General features: G+C 36.5%; 1 protein-coding gene across 6 annotated transcripts in view; it reads right to left on the bottom strand.

Moving 5' to 3' along the window:
- rad18 (RAD18 E3 ubiquitin protein ligase) overlaps positions 1-12,474 on the bottom strand; it is a 60,815-nt gene that overhangs the window by 38,274 nt on the left and 10,067 nt on the right. For 5 of the 6 annotated variants that reach the window (XM_046851070.1, XM_046851061.1, XM_046851077.1 and 2 more), the window contains exons 5-8: positions 4,713-5,050; positions 3,136-3,235; positions 2,665-2,709; positions 1,402-1,583 (exon numbers count right to left, since the gene is read on the bottom strand). In XM_046851070.1, coding sequence (XP_046707026.1) covers positions 1,402-1,583; positions 2,665-2,709; positions 3,136-3,235; positions 4,713-5,050 — 665 coding nt within the window. The remainder of the gene's footprint in view (positions 1-1,401; positions 1,584-2,664; positions 2,710-3,135; positions 3,236-4,712; positions 5,051-12,474) is intronic. The other variant, XM_046851086.1, reaches the window with a different exon arrangement.

Genomic DNA, 12,474 nt, shown 5'->3' with positions numbered 1-12,474 from the left:
TTTTATGTGCCCGAAAAACGTGCTTCCATACGGATCTTCTCCTCGCCCCTCGCTGTTTTCTCCCCATTTCATTCTCAATCTGTAAACATTTCCGGCACAACAGAGGGAGTGACGCTGCCCGATTGACGAAGAAAATTCGGAAAGAAAAGTCTATATTTTAGGAAATAAAGTCAAAATTACAAGGGGGTGGGGTTAGGGTGCTTCAATAATAATGTTCTGTGGGGAAACAGTGCTCCGTGTGTAGCTAAATAGACTAAACGAAGCATCGAGGCAAATAATAATAATAACACAAAAAACTAGAAATTAATTACATACAAATTTTATTCTAATGTTATAATATTTTACTATTTCTAACCTTTTATTATCATTTACTCATACCTGAAAAGGGAAACATATATATATATATATATATATATATGTGAATGGGTCTTACGATTTATGTGCCTTCAAATGGTGAAAGAAGAAAGCAATAAAAGGAAGATGATTTCTCTGTATACATTTAGTTCCCTGTTTCAACATTCTATTTTTTGCCCTGATTATCCTTGCCAAAAAAGAACTATAAAAATACATTGCACTTCTTGTTTAGTCAAAGGATCTTTATTTTTTTTTATTAAGCATCTAATGCGTTTGGCAGACATCCTTATCCTGAGCATTATCAACTAGGGGCAGACGTGGTCTGCACACAAAACCATCTTTTACCTGAAGACAGTTTTGCCAATATACACCCCGTGACTTACTGCGGAGAGAATCAAACATTTAAAAACAATCCTAAATCTTGAACCTTGAACTCTTGAAACTCAAATTATACTGTCAGTTTTGACTGAAATTTATCAGAGAAAAAAGTAGCAGCTATAATTTTAAAAACTTCACCATCCAAGCAAAAAAATAAATAAATATAAATACGTTTTGTTGTTTTTTTTTTTTTTTTTTAAACAAAAAACGCTCTATTCCACTCAATGCTAGACAGCAGGTCAAAACTAAGTTGGAAAGGGCACAGGCAGACAGTGGATTTTACAAGCTTCATTTCCCTCCACTGAATGACTAACTGCACAGCTATAAATTACTCGCTTACACTTAAATAACTTATGTTTATTACTCTATATTTTAACACAACATGAAAAACACACAATGTTTATGTACAAACCTTTTTGCAGACATCCTTTTTTTCACAGCATGCCCAACAGAGAAAGCTAAAATAGCTAGTAAATTTCCTACTTTTGTTCCCATATACAAAAACAAGACAGGCATGTAGGTTCGTCTCAATAACCTGTGTCTCAAGAGAAAATATATTTGGTCTAATACGGAGATAAGAAACCCAAAGCAGGAGGTAAATTTTTTGGCATAAACATTCTTATTAAAAAAAACAATAATAAAATCTCTCATTGAACAGTGAATATGTACTTAATCTGGGGTTGAGCGCATCACACTGTGCGTTGTAGATGTGCGTGAACTCCTGATGCCGTCGAATGAGCTGATCTCTGGAGCCTTGTGTGGACAGATGGCACTCTCTCAGCCTTCTCTTCAGCTCGCCCATTGTCAGCAGGTTGTACACCAGCTTAGCCATCGGCCTGCGCTTCCGACAACTGACATGGCACACAAACAGAATAATTGTTGGCATTTCAACTAAACATTAATATTTAGAACATTTTCCAACCTGCAAAAAGGTTAAAAATCACACTAAACGCCACATAGCAACCGTGTAAGGCAAAGCCAAGCTTTTGGAATAAGACATAAAATGGCTTTTTACTACACTAAGTCACTCATCAAATCCCATTTAGGAACAGGGCCCGAAAAACACCACGCATTAATTTGATGCAGTAAAGCAATGCATCATGTTTCCATCCATCTGCCATCAATCTTTCCGTGTGCAAGCGGAGTGCTGAGATGCGCTAAAGGCCATCAGAATGCTGAAGCACAACCACATTCATCAGACCTTCCATGATATTCTGCCGCAAAGCCAATCAGGCTGACCTCAGCTGCCAGAGTGGAGAATAATTGGGCTGCACAGAAACACGTTTACATAAACAAAATCCCGAATCCTGACGATCGCCTTTTACGAATCTGAGGGCAAATTTCTCCCTTGACATGAGGCAAAGAAATATATAAATGGTTTATAGCTGGGATTTGGCCACAACGCTGACAAAAGGAGAAATCCAGCGACATAAAAATGTGCTATCGAAAAATGTAGCTGTGCTCACTGATGACAGAAACACATTTACAAAATAAAATATATTAGTTAGATAAATCAAACATTTTTCATTAACAACAGATTCGACTGAAAAGGCAACACTGCCCTTTAGCAATTTTTTTTTTTTTTTTACCTTTCCATCCCCATGATTCACTAAGCACATCGAGCACTGATGTAGGACTTTATACATCTCTCCCATCGATGCGGAGTTTCTCACATTACAAATACTGTCAATAAAACACTTTTGTGTGGTTGTGCTTAGTAAGATTTCTACATGGTGGTTTTCAGTGCTGTTCTCTACAGCAGCAGTGAGTGATCTGTAGAGGGCAAAGCAGCAGTGTGCTGATCGCATCTTCAGACAGACAAATGAGTAATGATGCTTTTTTACATCATCTACCAAGATGTTCAACGTGAGAAAAGAAAAAGAAAAAGCAACCTGTTACTTGTATTACTGTACGACAGCCTTAGACACTCACTTGGGCTCTATAAATGCAGAACAGGAAAAGCCTAGTTGGTCAGACCTAAGAGGAAAATAATACATTTTGTCAATAAAACTATTCTTATACAGCGCTACAAAAAAAAAGCTTTATGTAGGCTAATCAAATCATTCTGCCCATGTCACTTTATTACTTCACAGTGTCTTCACAAGCATAACCCTCACTTCAAAATCATTTCTCACATAACAGAAATGAAAGCTGCTGCTGTATTTTCCGACTCTGAACTGTAGCAGAAACGCACTGCTACATATAACCAAAGATACAGGAATTCCGCACTTTGATGGTTCCACTCTACTGGAAGATTATATGACCATAAAACAAAGCAATAAAAAAAAAAGTCCTAATTCCTTTTACGCATAAAGGACGTAACTCTGCTGCCATTTCTGCTACAGCAGCTACATGAAGGTTTCGGTCCATTTTACAGCAATATTATTAACTTCATTCCCAAACCTTCTAAGACTGTCCTTCTTCTCCCCTCTGGCCAGACACGTATCTAGATGTTTGTTAATGTGTTGCTGAGACACTCCCACGCCACACACTGGACACTCCACTGTAAGATAAAACCAAAGCAGAAACACAACTTTAGTGAACATTTTTGGATACTTATTTGTGTATAAAAGACGATTACAAATCATACAAGTCCTTATGTTTTTATGGTAAGAAGTGGAAAAAAGACAACAAGACAAAAACTCATAAGGACAAGAGTTCAACAGCTTCAACATCCAAGTAAACACAAAGATGCTTTAATAAGTGAAGCATAATGTAAAGACTAATGAAGCAAAATGTTTCAGCATGTGAAGTTCACTCACATAAGAAACAGGTAAAACAAATAGCTTCAGGCATCAACAAGCCTGAACCCTTTGAATTGAATAGATTAGCGCTCACCTGTTTTCTGTGTTGATATACTACAGGGATTTTATATTTTTTTTTAGTTGTAGTTGTTTTGATTGTTGTTTCAGTTGCGAGTTGTTAATTTTAAATAAACGTGTATGTCCAATTGTTCTGAAGATGATTATTTCTATCCATCGCAATCGTTTCACTTCAATAAAAACTCTAAGGACCGCTTGGCACAAAATGTAGCAATTTTTGAGGCGTTGCTGCAGAGGTGAAATGGCCACGGTTCGGTTCATATCCTGCAGTTATGAAAGATGCTTTCCAGAATGCAAATGACAAAGTAAACCTGAAAGTAAACCTTCAAAAGGTGGCGTTAGGAAAGACACTGCAAATTCAAAACTCTTCAGCACAAATATTACCATTTGAGGTCACTGAGAAATCTTCTCTTCTCAGAACCTCACAGCAATGGGTAATTAGATGGAGAAGAATACATTTACATAATAAGCTGTTTAAAATGTATGTAACCAGCAACAAGCAAGTAATTAGGTTTACTTTATGACCTCAACTGTATACTGTCTTTAGTGAAAACAACTTAAACCATAAAACATTTAATGAATGTACCAAAACCTGCCACCAATTTAGTGAATATATAATTTTCAACAATTTGTGCTATTAATTATATCCTGTCTGCCAAGGACACATTTTTCAAGTATCAGTATTTTATGTGTATTTTTATCGCAGGAAACTTTTACTTCATTGTATCTGAATGTGGATTATCTACATCTTTACCCACTCCACTACATAGCACAAAAGCATGCCTTTCCTCGCTACTTTGCTGTATATACATAAATTACGTTAAATGGAAATCTGCTGAGGGAACTTTTTCTGGTGAGAGTTTGTATAAAGTAAGGGTCTCATTATGTGCCTATTACAACAGAAATCTCTTAGGACATTGAACTGCACCAACAAACATTCAGAAGCGAGAACTTTTACTCAAGTGAAAACACTACTGCTAAATATCATTTGGATTCCATACAGATCGAGTTTCCTCTTGACTTATTTCATGTTAGATAAGATTTTATTTTAGTGGCACATGTTGGCGTTGTATCTACAGAATAAAGGGATGTAATGGTTATTAACATGAGCAAATATGTGCATGAGAGTATAAAATTATGAATATAAGTATGCATCACCTTTGACTACAGGTTTAATATCCTGTGATGTGGAGGGAAAAACAGGCACATCCAGCTTCTCTTCCTTCACTGCTGTGGTCACAGTCATTGCACTGTCAGGCAGCAGGGCTTCCTGCACACACACCTCCATGGGCTCCTGTTTCACTGGGTGCAGACCCTTAGAGCCTGACAATGCTCCTGTGGAAGAGTTGACTGGGGCTCGTTTTTGGAAAAAGCGAGTCAGAGTGGCGCTTTCTTTCTTAAGGGCTTTCTGCCTCGCTGCTTTCCCTCCGACAGCCGTTGTCGGGGTCTTGGGGGAGATCGGCGGGGACTCAAAATTCGCCTGAGACAGCTGTTGCCTGGAGACAACACAGTGAGAGAGAAAAACACTGCAAGTTAGTAAGGTCAATCAGAAAAAGGCTGACACATATCAAATCACAACCACAAAGACACAACACATTATATATAATATTATATATATGCATTTACAAAACTGCTATTTTGCAGAGTGGGTTTGTGACACTAATGACAAAGCAAAAGCAATAGATGACTATCGGCATTCGTAAGAAACGTAGTAGGACATCATGGCTTGTATTAGTAATATAGATGGCATGGAAATTTGTATTGAATTTACATGTGATAAACATGCATCAACACAATGTTCAAATATGGCAGTGTACTGCATCATTTCTCAGCCATGAAAAGGCAAACCTAATCACAGAACTGAGTTAGGTCAGCAAAGGAAACTTAAACAATAACATGAGCCTCCACATTTGGATAAAATGGGTGAGCTTTTCTGTGTTGATCTATTATGGTTGTGTGTTTTGGTAAAACTCGTAGTAGGACAACAGAATAAATGTCTAACAAAAGTTTTTTCCACATTGTCCATCACTAATGATGCAAAAGAGCAGCTTTCTTCAGCTAATGCTGGAGCTAGAAGCTACTTGAGGGGTGCTATAACAAAAACTAGCATTGAGGAGTGAGTGACAGAGCAAAGACAGACACCAGCCCAACTTAAAGATGTCTGAAAACTAATCTGGTTTTAATATTTAATATTTTGCATTCATATTGCTCCCATTCTGACAGTGTGATATTTTTTTTGTTCTCACTTGTGAGAGTTCTGTTTAATGCCACTGCCAAACAAAGGGAGAAAAGAAAAAGTGCTTTTCACTTTTTTTTTTATCTATTTTAGAGAAAGTATAATATATCATAATTGCATTTTTCATTACAAAACAAAGTTATCCACCTCGTGAAATAAGAATTTTGTCCACATCACCCAGCCCTAGTGCATCTGAGTGATGGAATAAGTACGGGCTACGAGTCCCACAAGCTTATCCGTTGCATTAAAATATTCTTTATTGTTTTGTGTTATCCAGTTACACCAGGCCGAGGAAAGGATGAAAACCAAAAGCAGCTCTTAGGGAGCATTTGCTATATCCACACAGTGTGGATTACAACTGACACATGATGACTATCATTAGAACGGGATGGCTCACCACCAGAAGCTGCAACCTCCCACCAGAACAGCTTCCCTCACAGATCAGACTTACTACCAGTGCCGACTATTTTTGAATTACGTGTTCATTTTCCTTTGAACACCTTAAAAGAGCTTCACTTGTGCTTTTTCATGTAGGAAAGTACAAACCATTCATATTAAATGCTTAGTCAGCTCGGCCCTTAATAACCAAACAAAAATAAGCTTTTAATTAAAGCCTGGCAATCATAGTTTATAGAAGGTGTGGCATTTAAAAAGAATAGAATAGAATAGAATAGAATAGAATAGAATAGAATAGAATAGAATAGCCTTTATGTCACATATACATTACAGCACAGTGAAATTCGTTCTTCCCATATCCCAGCTTGCTCAGAAGCTGGGGTCAAAGTGCAAGGTTGGCCATGATGCGGCACCCCTGGCGCACAAAGGGTTAAGGGCCTTGCTCAGGGGGCCCAAGAGTGGCAGCTTAGTGATATATGGGCTTGAACCCCCGGCATTCCGATCAGTAACCCAACACATTAACCACTGAGATACCACTCCACTCATAGAGAAGACCTAGTACATTCACACTATCACAGACTGTAATTGATATATAACCAGTGTACATTTATAACCTGCTGCATTATATGTATAAAGCGAAGTTTTCCAATTTGCAGCAAAAAAAAAAAAGAAACACCTTGGTGTTTGGCAGTGTTGGCTGTTTGAAACATGTCCTGCCATTTTTGTAATTTGCTTTAAATATATATTACTATATAATCATAGTTTAGTTAAAGGGGTGAGGAGAAAATTCAGGCCAAAGAAAACAACAAGAAGTTTCCAATGTTCAAGTTAAAGTTTATTTCTATAGCGATTTTTACAATGGACACTGTCTCAAAGCAGCTTTACAGAACTTAAGAATTAAAGGGAATGATGTGTATTTACCCCTGATGAGCAGCCTGGGGCAAATGTGGCAAGGAAAAACTCCCTTAGATGGTTTTAGGAAGAACCCATGAGTGGAACCAGACTCACAACGGGAACCATCCTCATGTGGGTGACAAAGAGAGTTTTTAAGATTTATAAATCTTAAAAAAAAAAAAACACTGGAGAGTGAGAACTACCATGAGCACTGCAATGTGATTATGAGTAATGTCCTTTCTACAGTCTAATACAGTCAGTTAATACCGTGGAACCAGGAGCTACTGAGCAACTCGTAAAATAGTTCAACAACTGAGATCATCATAGATCCAACAGCAACTCCTCCATGCCAGAGCTTTTAAACACTTAAAGATCATTTCAAACTAAAACATAGAAAACACTGTACAGTGCATTTACCTTTTTTAAAATCATTCAAAAACATTTTTTTTATCTTTAGTTATGATTTTCTTTATATTTGCATTTTGATGTAATATGGCAATTAAATGCACTAAATGGGTTTAGTTTTCACAGACATTCTTGTATTCTTGTATATTTTTAAAAAACTTCTTATCTGATTGCTTGATTAATAAACGGTAGAATACTCGACTACTGAAATGATCACACTGGATACTCTGGGGCTGTTGACATCTAAATTATGTGAACAGTGAATAACAAAGTTTGTTTTGTTCTCCATTGCCTGAAGCAGCAAAATGTCATTAATTCTTATTGTTAATACAAAAAAAAGATACATTTTAATTATAAAAGGAATACTTAAATAGATAAATATTTGCTAAGGACTTGTTCAAGTTAAGCATGCGTAGTGGTTTTCAGCTCACACTCAATACCTCTTACTGTTAACGTTGTGCTTTTCACCTGTACACATTTAAAAATCATTCAGGAAATTCATTTGTTAGACAAAACTGAAATATGTAGGAATGTAGGTCACCTTGTATACATTCCAGTCTGAAGTTACTGATAATTAATTACAGCAACATGAGAGGAATTTATTGCAACAGTGGGTCATAATAAGGTGTTGGACTACCACAAGCTGCAATAATACTTCAGCAAAGAACACCATTCTTGCAAAGAAGAATGACCTATTCGGCAACGTGAAGCCTCTGGGTTATGAGTTTAACTCCACTGTTTAACATGATGAAATCACCTGTAGGTTCTCAACTAGGCCATGATCTGATGACAAAAGAGTATTGCATAATTTACATAATTTGCATACTCATCAAGCGTCTGCTCCAACTAAAGTCATATTCACACATAGCCAGCCACTGTCGACAGTAGACATTGCTATTCTTTTTTATTACTGGGTGGCACAACTATTACTTCTCTGTTTTTACTCCTATTGGTAGTCGCTGCAGCGAGTCACTCCATAATTGTTAAAGATTTCTCAATTCACCGTAATTTCCGGACTATTAAGCGCACCCAATTATAAGCCGCACCCACTGAATTTTACAAAGATTTTTATTTTGAAAATTAATATGCCTAAATTGAAACTAATGAACTTTACACAGGCTTTAACGAAAGACAGTGTCTGTTACACGACTTGTATCTAAACAGTAGCCTACCAAGAAAGTCATTGTTCACTGTCTTCCTCCTTCCTTTCACAACTATTTCTCTCAAAAGGTTTTCTTTTGGCGTCGTTGTGCGTTTAAAAATCACCATCGGTGAAGCTTTTCTCCTGATGCCGTGCCGCTCAGAACACAGGTGAAGTGCGTTTTTTCATGCCCGGTTGTTTTCAGCGTGATGAATGATTCGCATTTCCTGTTGACAGTCCGAGTGAGCGGCAGGTCAAACGTCAGAGGAACCTCATCCATATTTATGATGTGGTGCAGCCCGATTTAGTGGGAGCGTATCTGATTTATTATAAAGAGTTTCATTAGTTTACCTGAACCCATTCGGCAATTTCATTGCTTTAGTAAATACAATTTCAATAAATATAAAACTAGTTTATTTGAAGTAAGTTTTGCTGAGCATACAGATATTGATCAATTTGCTTTACACTATTAAATGGTAAAGATTTTGGATTTATTTGCTAAGTTGATTACAAGAATGTCAAATGGATATCCCATTTCCTTTCTCTCCCTCCAATCACTTGCTTTTCTACTCTTGGGGTCTCGGGTCAAATCAGATGTATTGTTAAGAAGCATAAGACCAATGCACAAAAGAACTAATTGGGCATTGTGTGCACATGTAAACTGTGCGGGTCACAGTAACCGCACTGCACACTTCTGTTTGTAGAGAACTGCAGTTCACAGTGGATCAGATGAGATATCTGGCACACATGCAATTTCCTAAATGCACACTACAACAACAAACTACAACAGTGGTTAAAGAAATAATAAAAAAACACCAGCTTCACTGTTAAACCTGACATCTTACTGTGTCTGAAAGTCATATCAATAAATCAGTCAGTGTGTGTTTTATACTTTTGGAATCAATTCAATAAGGAACTTATTTAAATCCACTAAATAGAAAAAAGTATTAAATGATTTCACTACACAAATGTAAAAAAAAATCTGAAAATCAGAAAAAATCTGTCATTAATAATCTAATTTAGACCAGAACTTTTCACTCTGTACACACCGCTGTCTTTAGGAGTTCACTGGTCAGTCACAAGCTGTGGGAGAAAGAGGACAGAGCAGGCGGGCCAAGCACAATGGCAGATCAGAGAGAAAATCGATACTAAGGCCAGAAGCCCAATTACATCCCCATATCCCCTCGGACTCAATTTAACTTACTGATGAATAGAAATGTAAATATGCAACACCAACTGTCAGGAATGAAACATTTGGGTACCCACTGCATGATAGGTAACCTTTTTAAGCCAAAAACTTCCTATTAAATCAACTTTATTTACTGGAACATAAAATCTAAAAAATACAACCATTTGACAATTAGCCAAGCTCGGATCGGGAAAGCTGTGTTTTGGCATCAGCAACCAGAAAAATGCAAAGAACCAAGTCGGTTGAAGCTATTATTAGAAGATATTATAGTGAGAAAGAAAGCAGAGGATGCTAAACATTCTGGCTGCGGTTACGCATCCATTCCAGAAATTGACTGTAGGACAAAACTGCTCACATTAAAAACAATCACAACTTTGCCAAAGAGTGGACTTCCTAACAGCATTTCCCCTGGGGCCACAATGAAAATAACTAAATGCTGACATTTCCCAAACTCCATAAACACTTCTAGAAAATCATGCAGACTAACAATAAAGAGAGGAATGAACACAGAAAACAAAAACTGCATTTAATGAGCAGCCAAATATGCCATAACAACAACAATAATGATGATAATGCTCCACTTTGACTTTGGACAAGCTGGAAAAGGTCTGGAGAGCTCTCAGGATGGATGAGTCTGTAAGTGAAACTGAAGTTTTGTGTTTGGCAAAGAGCCAACACAGACCACCACCATAAAATCATTTCCTTACAGTCAAGCACTGTGGATTAAATGTATTTACATGTGGCTGTTTTTTTTTTTTTGCCAGTCCCAGACTTCACAGAGAAAGTCTGAATTTTTTTTTATTCTAGAAAGAATGTCAGTAAATCTGTTTGTAAAAGAAAAAGTAAAAAAACTAGGGTTGAGAGATTACAATTCATGTTTTTAAAAAAAAAAAAAAAAATAAATGGTAAACAATTGAATCTGCTAGAAGCTAATAAAAGGACCTAGAAGCTTTTTGCTGGCAGGAGTGTCATCATACAGTCGATTTATAGAAGAACTAAGGCGTTATTGTAACGCCAATTTTTATTGTTGAAGAAGAATGGAGTCTATGCCATCTTCAACTATTCGAAAGCCCATTAAATGCAGCTATTACAGACCTTTCTAAACAAAATATATTATCAAAATTATCTTCTTAATTTGTTTCCTTTTTAGACAAATGAACATTTTATTTCTGAAAATGCAGACAAGAACATCTGTCAAATTTGGTGCATTTAATTGCCATATAACATCATAATGCAAATATATAAAAATCATAAATAAAAAAGTTAATTTCAGATTACTCTAAAAAAAAAAAAAAAAAAGAAAAGAAAAGAAAAATGTAAACGCACTGTACGGTGTTTTCTTTATGTTTTAGTTTTAAATTATCATTTTGGAAACTTTGTTGTTTTCTATGGCCTGAATCATATGGTAGCTCGTTTCCACCACAGAAAAATCTCAAAATTCTCTCTAGGAATCAGACGCTTTGTTATGATACCATGCGATTCTACTAATTGTAGCCCATTTTATTTTCAATGTATAAAGGTTCTGATACTACAGAGACTTGCCCGATTGGCTAAAAAAAAAAAAGTCGAAATTGCAAGTAAAAAAGTCAGAATTGCGAGATTCTGCCTGTTGCTCATTTTTTTAATTCTGCAACATCTTCTGTGTTTACATGTCTAGCGCGTTCCAGAGTTTAGTGGGTGATGTGCAAGTAATAATGTTCCGCAAAGAAACAGTGCTACGTGTGTAGTACATTTCCGCACTATATGAAATAATTATGTTTGAAAAAAATACATGAGAAATTATGCAGAAATGATTCCCTGTATTTACTGACCTGCCAAATTCTTAGACTGCAGAAAGACTACTTGTGTTTCTGCCATTCACAGTAACATTATTTGCACAGCTTACAAAAATATATTTTCTATGGAGTATAATTTTTTTCCCTTTCGTACAACCAAAACCTGTCTGCACTATAGGCCAGATTCTGAAGGTCTGTGGTAGTAGGTAGTAGAGAGTCTGATTAGGTAGTGGTCAGTGCAAACCCAAAGTAGTGAAGCAAAACACTGTTAGATTTTGTTGTGTTTGAGACTGTAATGTCAGACCCCAATAAGCAGGGGTTAGGATCATTCTGTTCCCATTATCTAGCTGCAAGTTTTCTGCTGTAACGTAAAGCTGATTTGGTCTACTGATGCACTACCACACTGGGATGAAATAGTATGTTTTATATGCAATAAAATGTGTACAAACCCCTCTGTTTGGTTTATAATTTGACTCCAGTGCATACTTGTCACATCAATGAGCTAAAACTAAAAGAAATCAATTTTTAAAATCACTAAAGCAAGTGAAAAATATGTGTAACATTTGCATGTTTAGTAGGTACATATTAAGCAGTTCATATTTTTTTTAGTGTAAAACTGTGTAGGAAAAACTGGATCATCATAACTGTATGGGCATGAAACCAAACTACCATAAACAAGTAATCAATTCCAATAAAAAGCTTTGAATCCATTGTAGCAGAAATCCCTGACTGAATCCTATTACTATGCTGTCAGGACATGAGGTGTTTATGCAACAGATCCTTCAAGACTCACAGAGCAGGCAGGGTTTTGTAAAGAGAAGGGGGAGAAATCCATTAAGAACGATGTCAGAGACTGCTAATTGGTTATAGCCGGCAACTGTGTA

This window comes from Silurus meridionalis, chromosome 1 (genome assembly GCF_014805685.1).
Source record: "Silurus meridionalis isolate SWU-2019-XX chromosome 1, ASM1480568v1, whole genome shotgun sequence".
Classification (NCBI taxonomy): Eukaryota; Metazoa; Chordata; class Actinopteri; order Siluriformes; family Siluridae; genus Silurus; species Silurus meridionalis.
The sequence above is the reverse complement of the archived record's forward strand: the minus strand, read 5'-3'. Positions and strand labels throughout refer to the sequence as shown.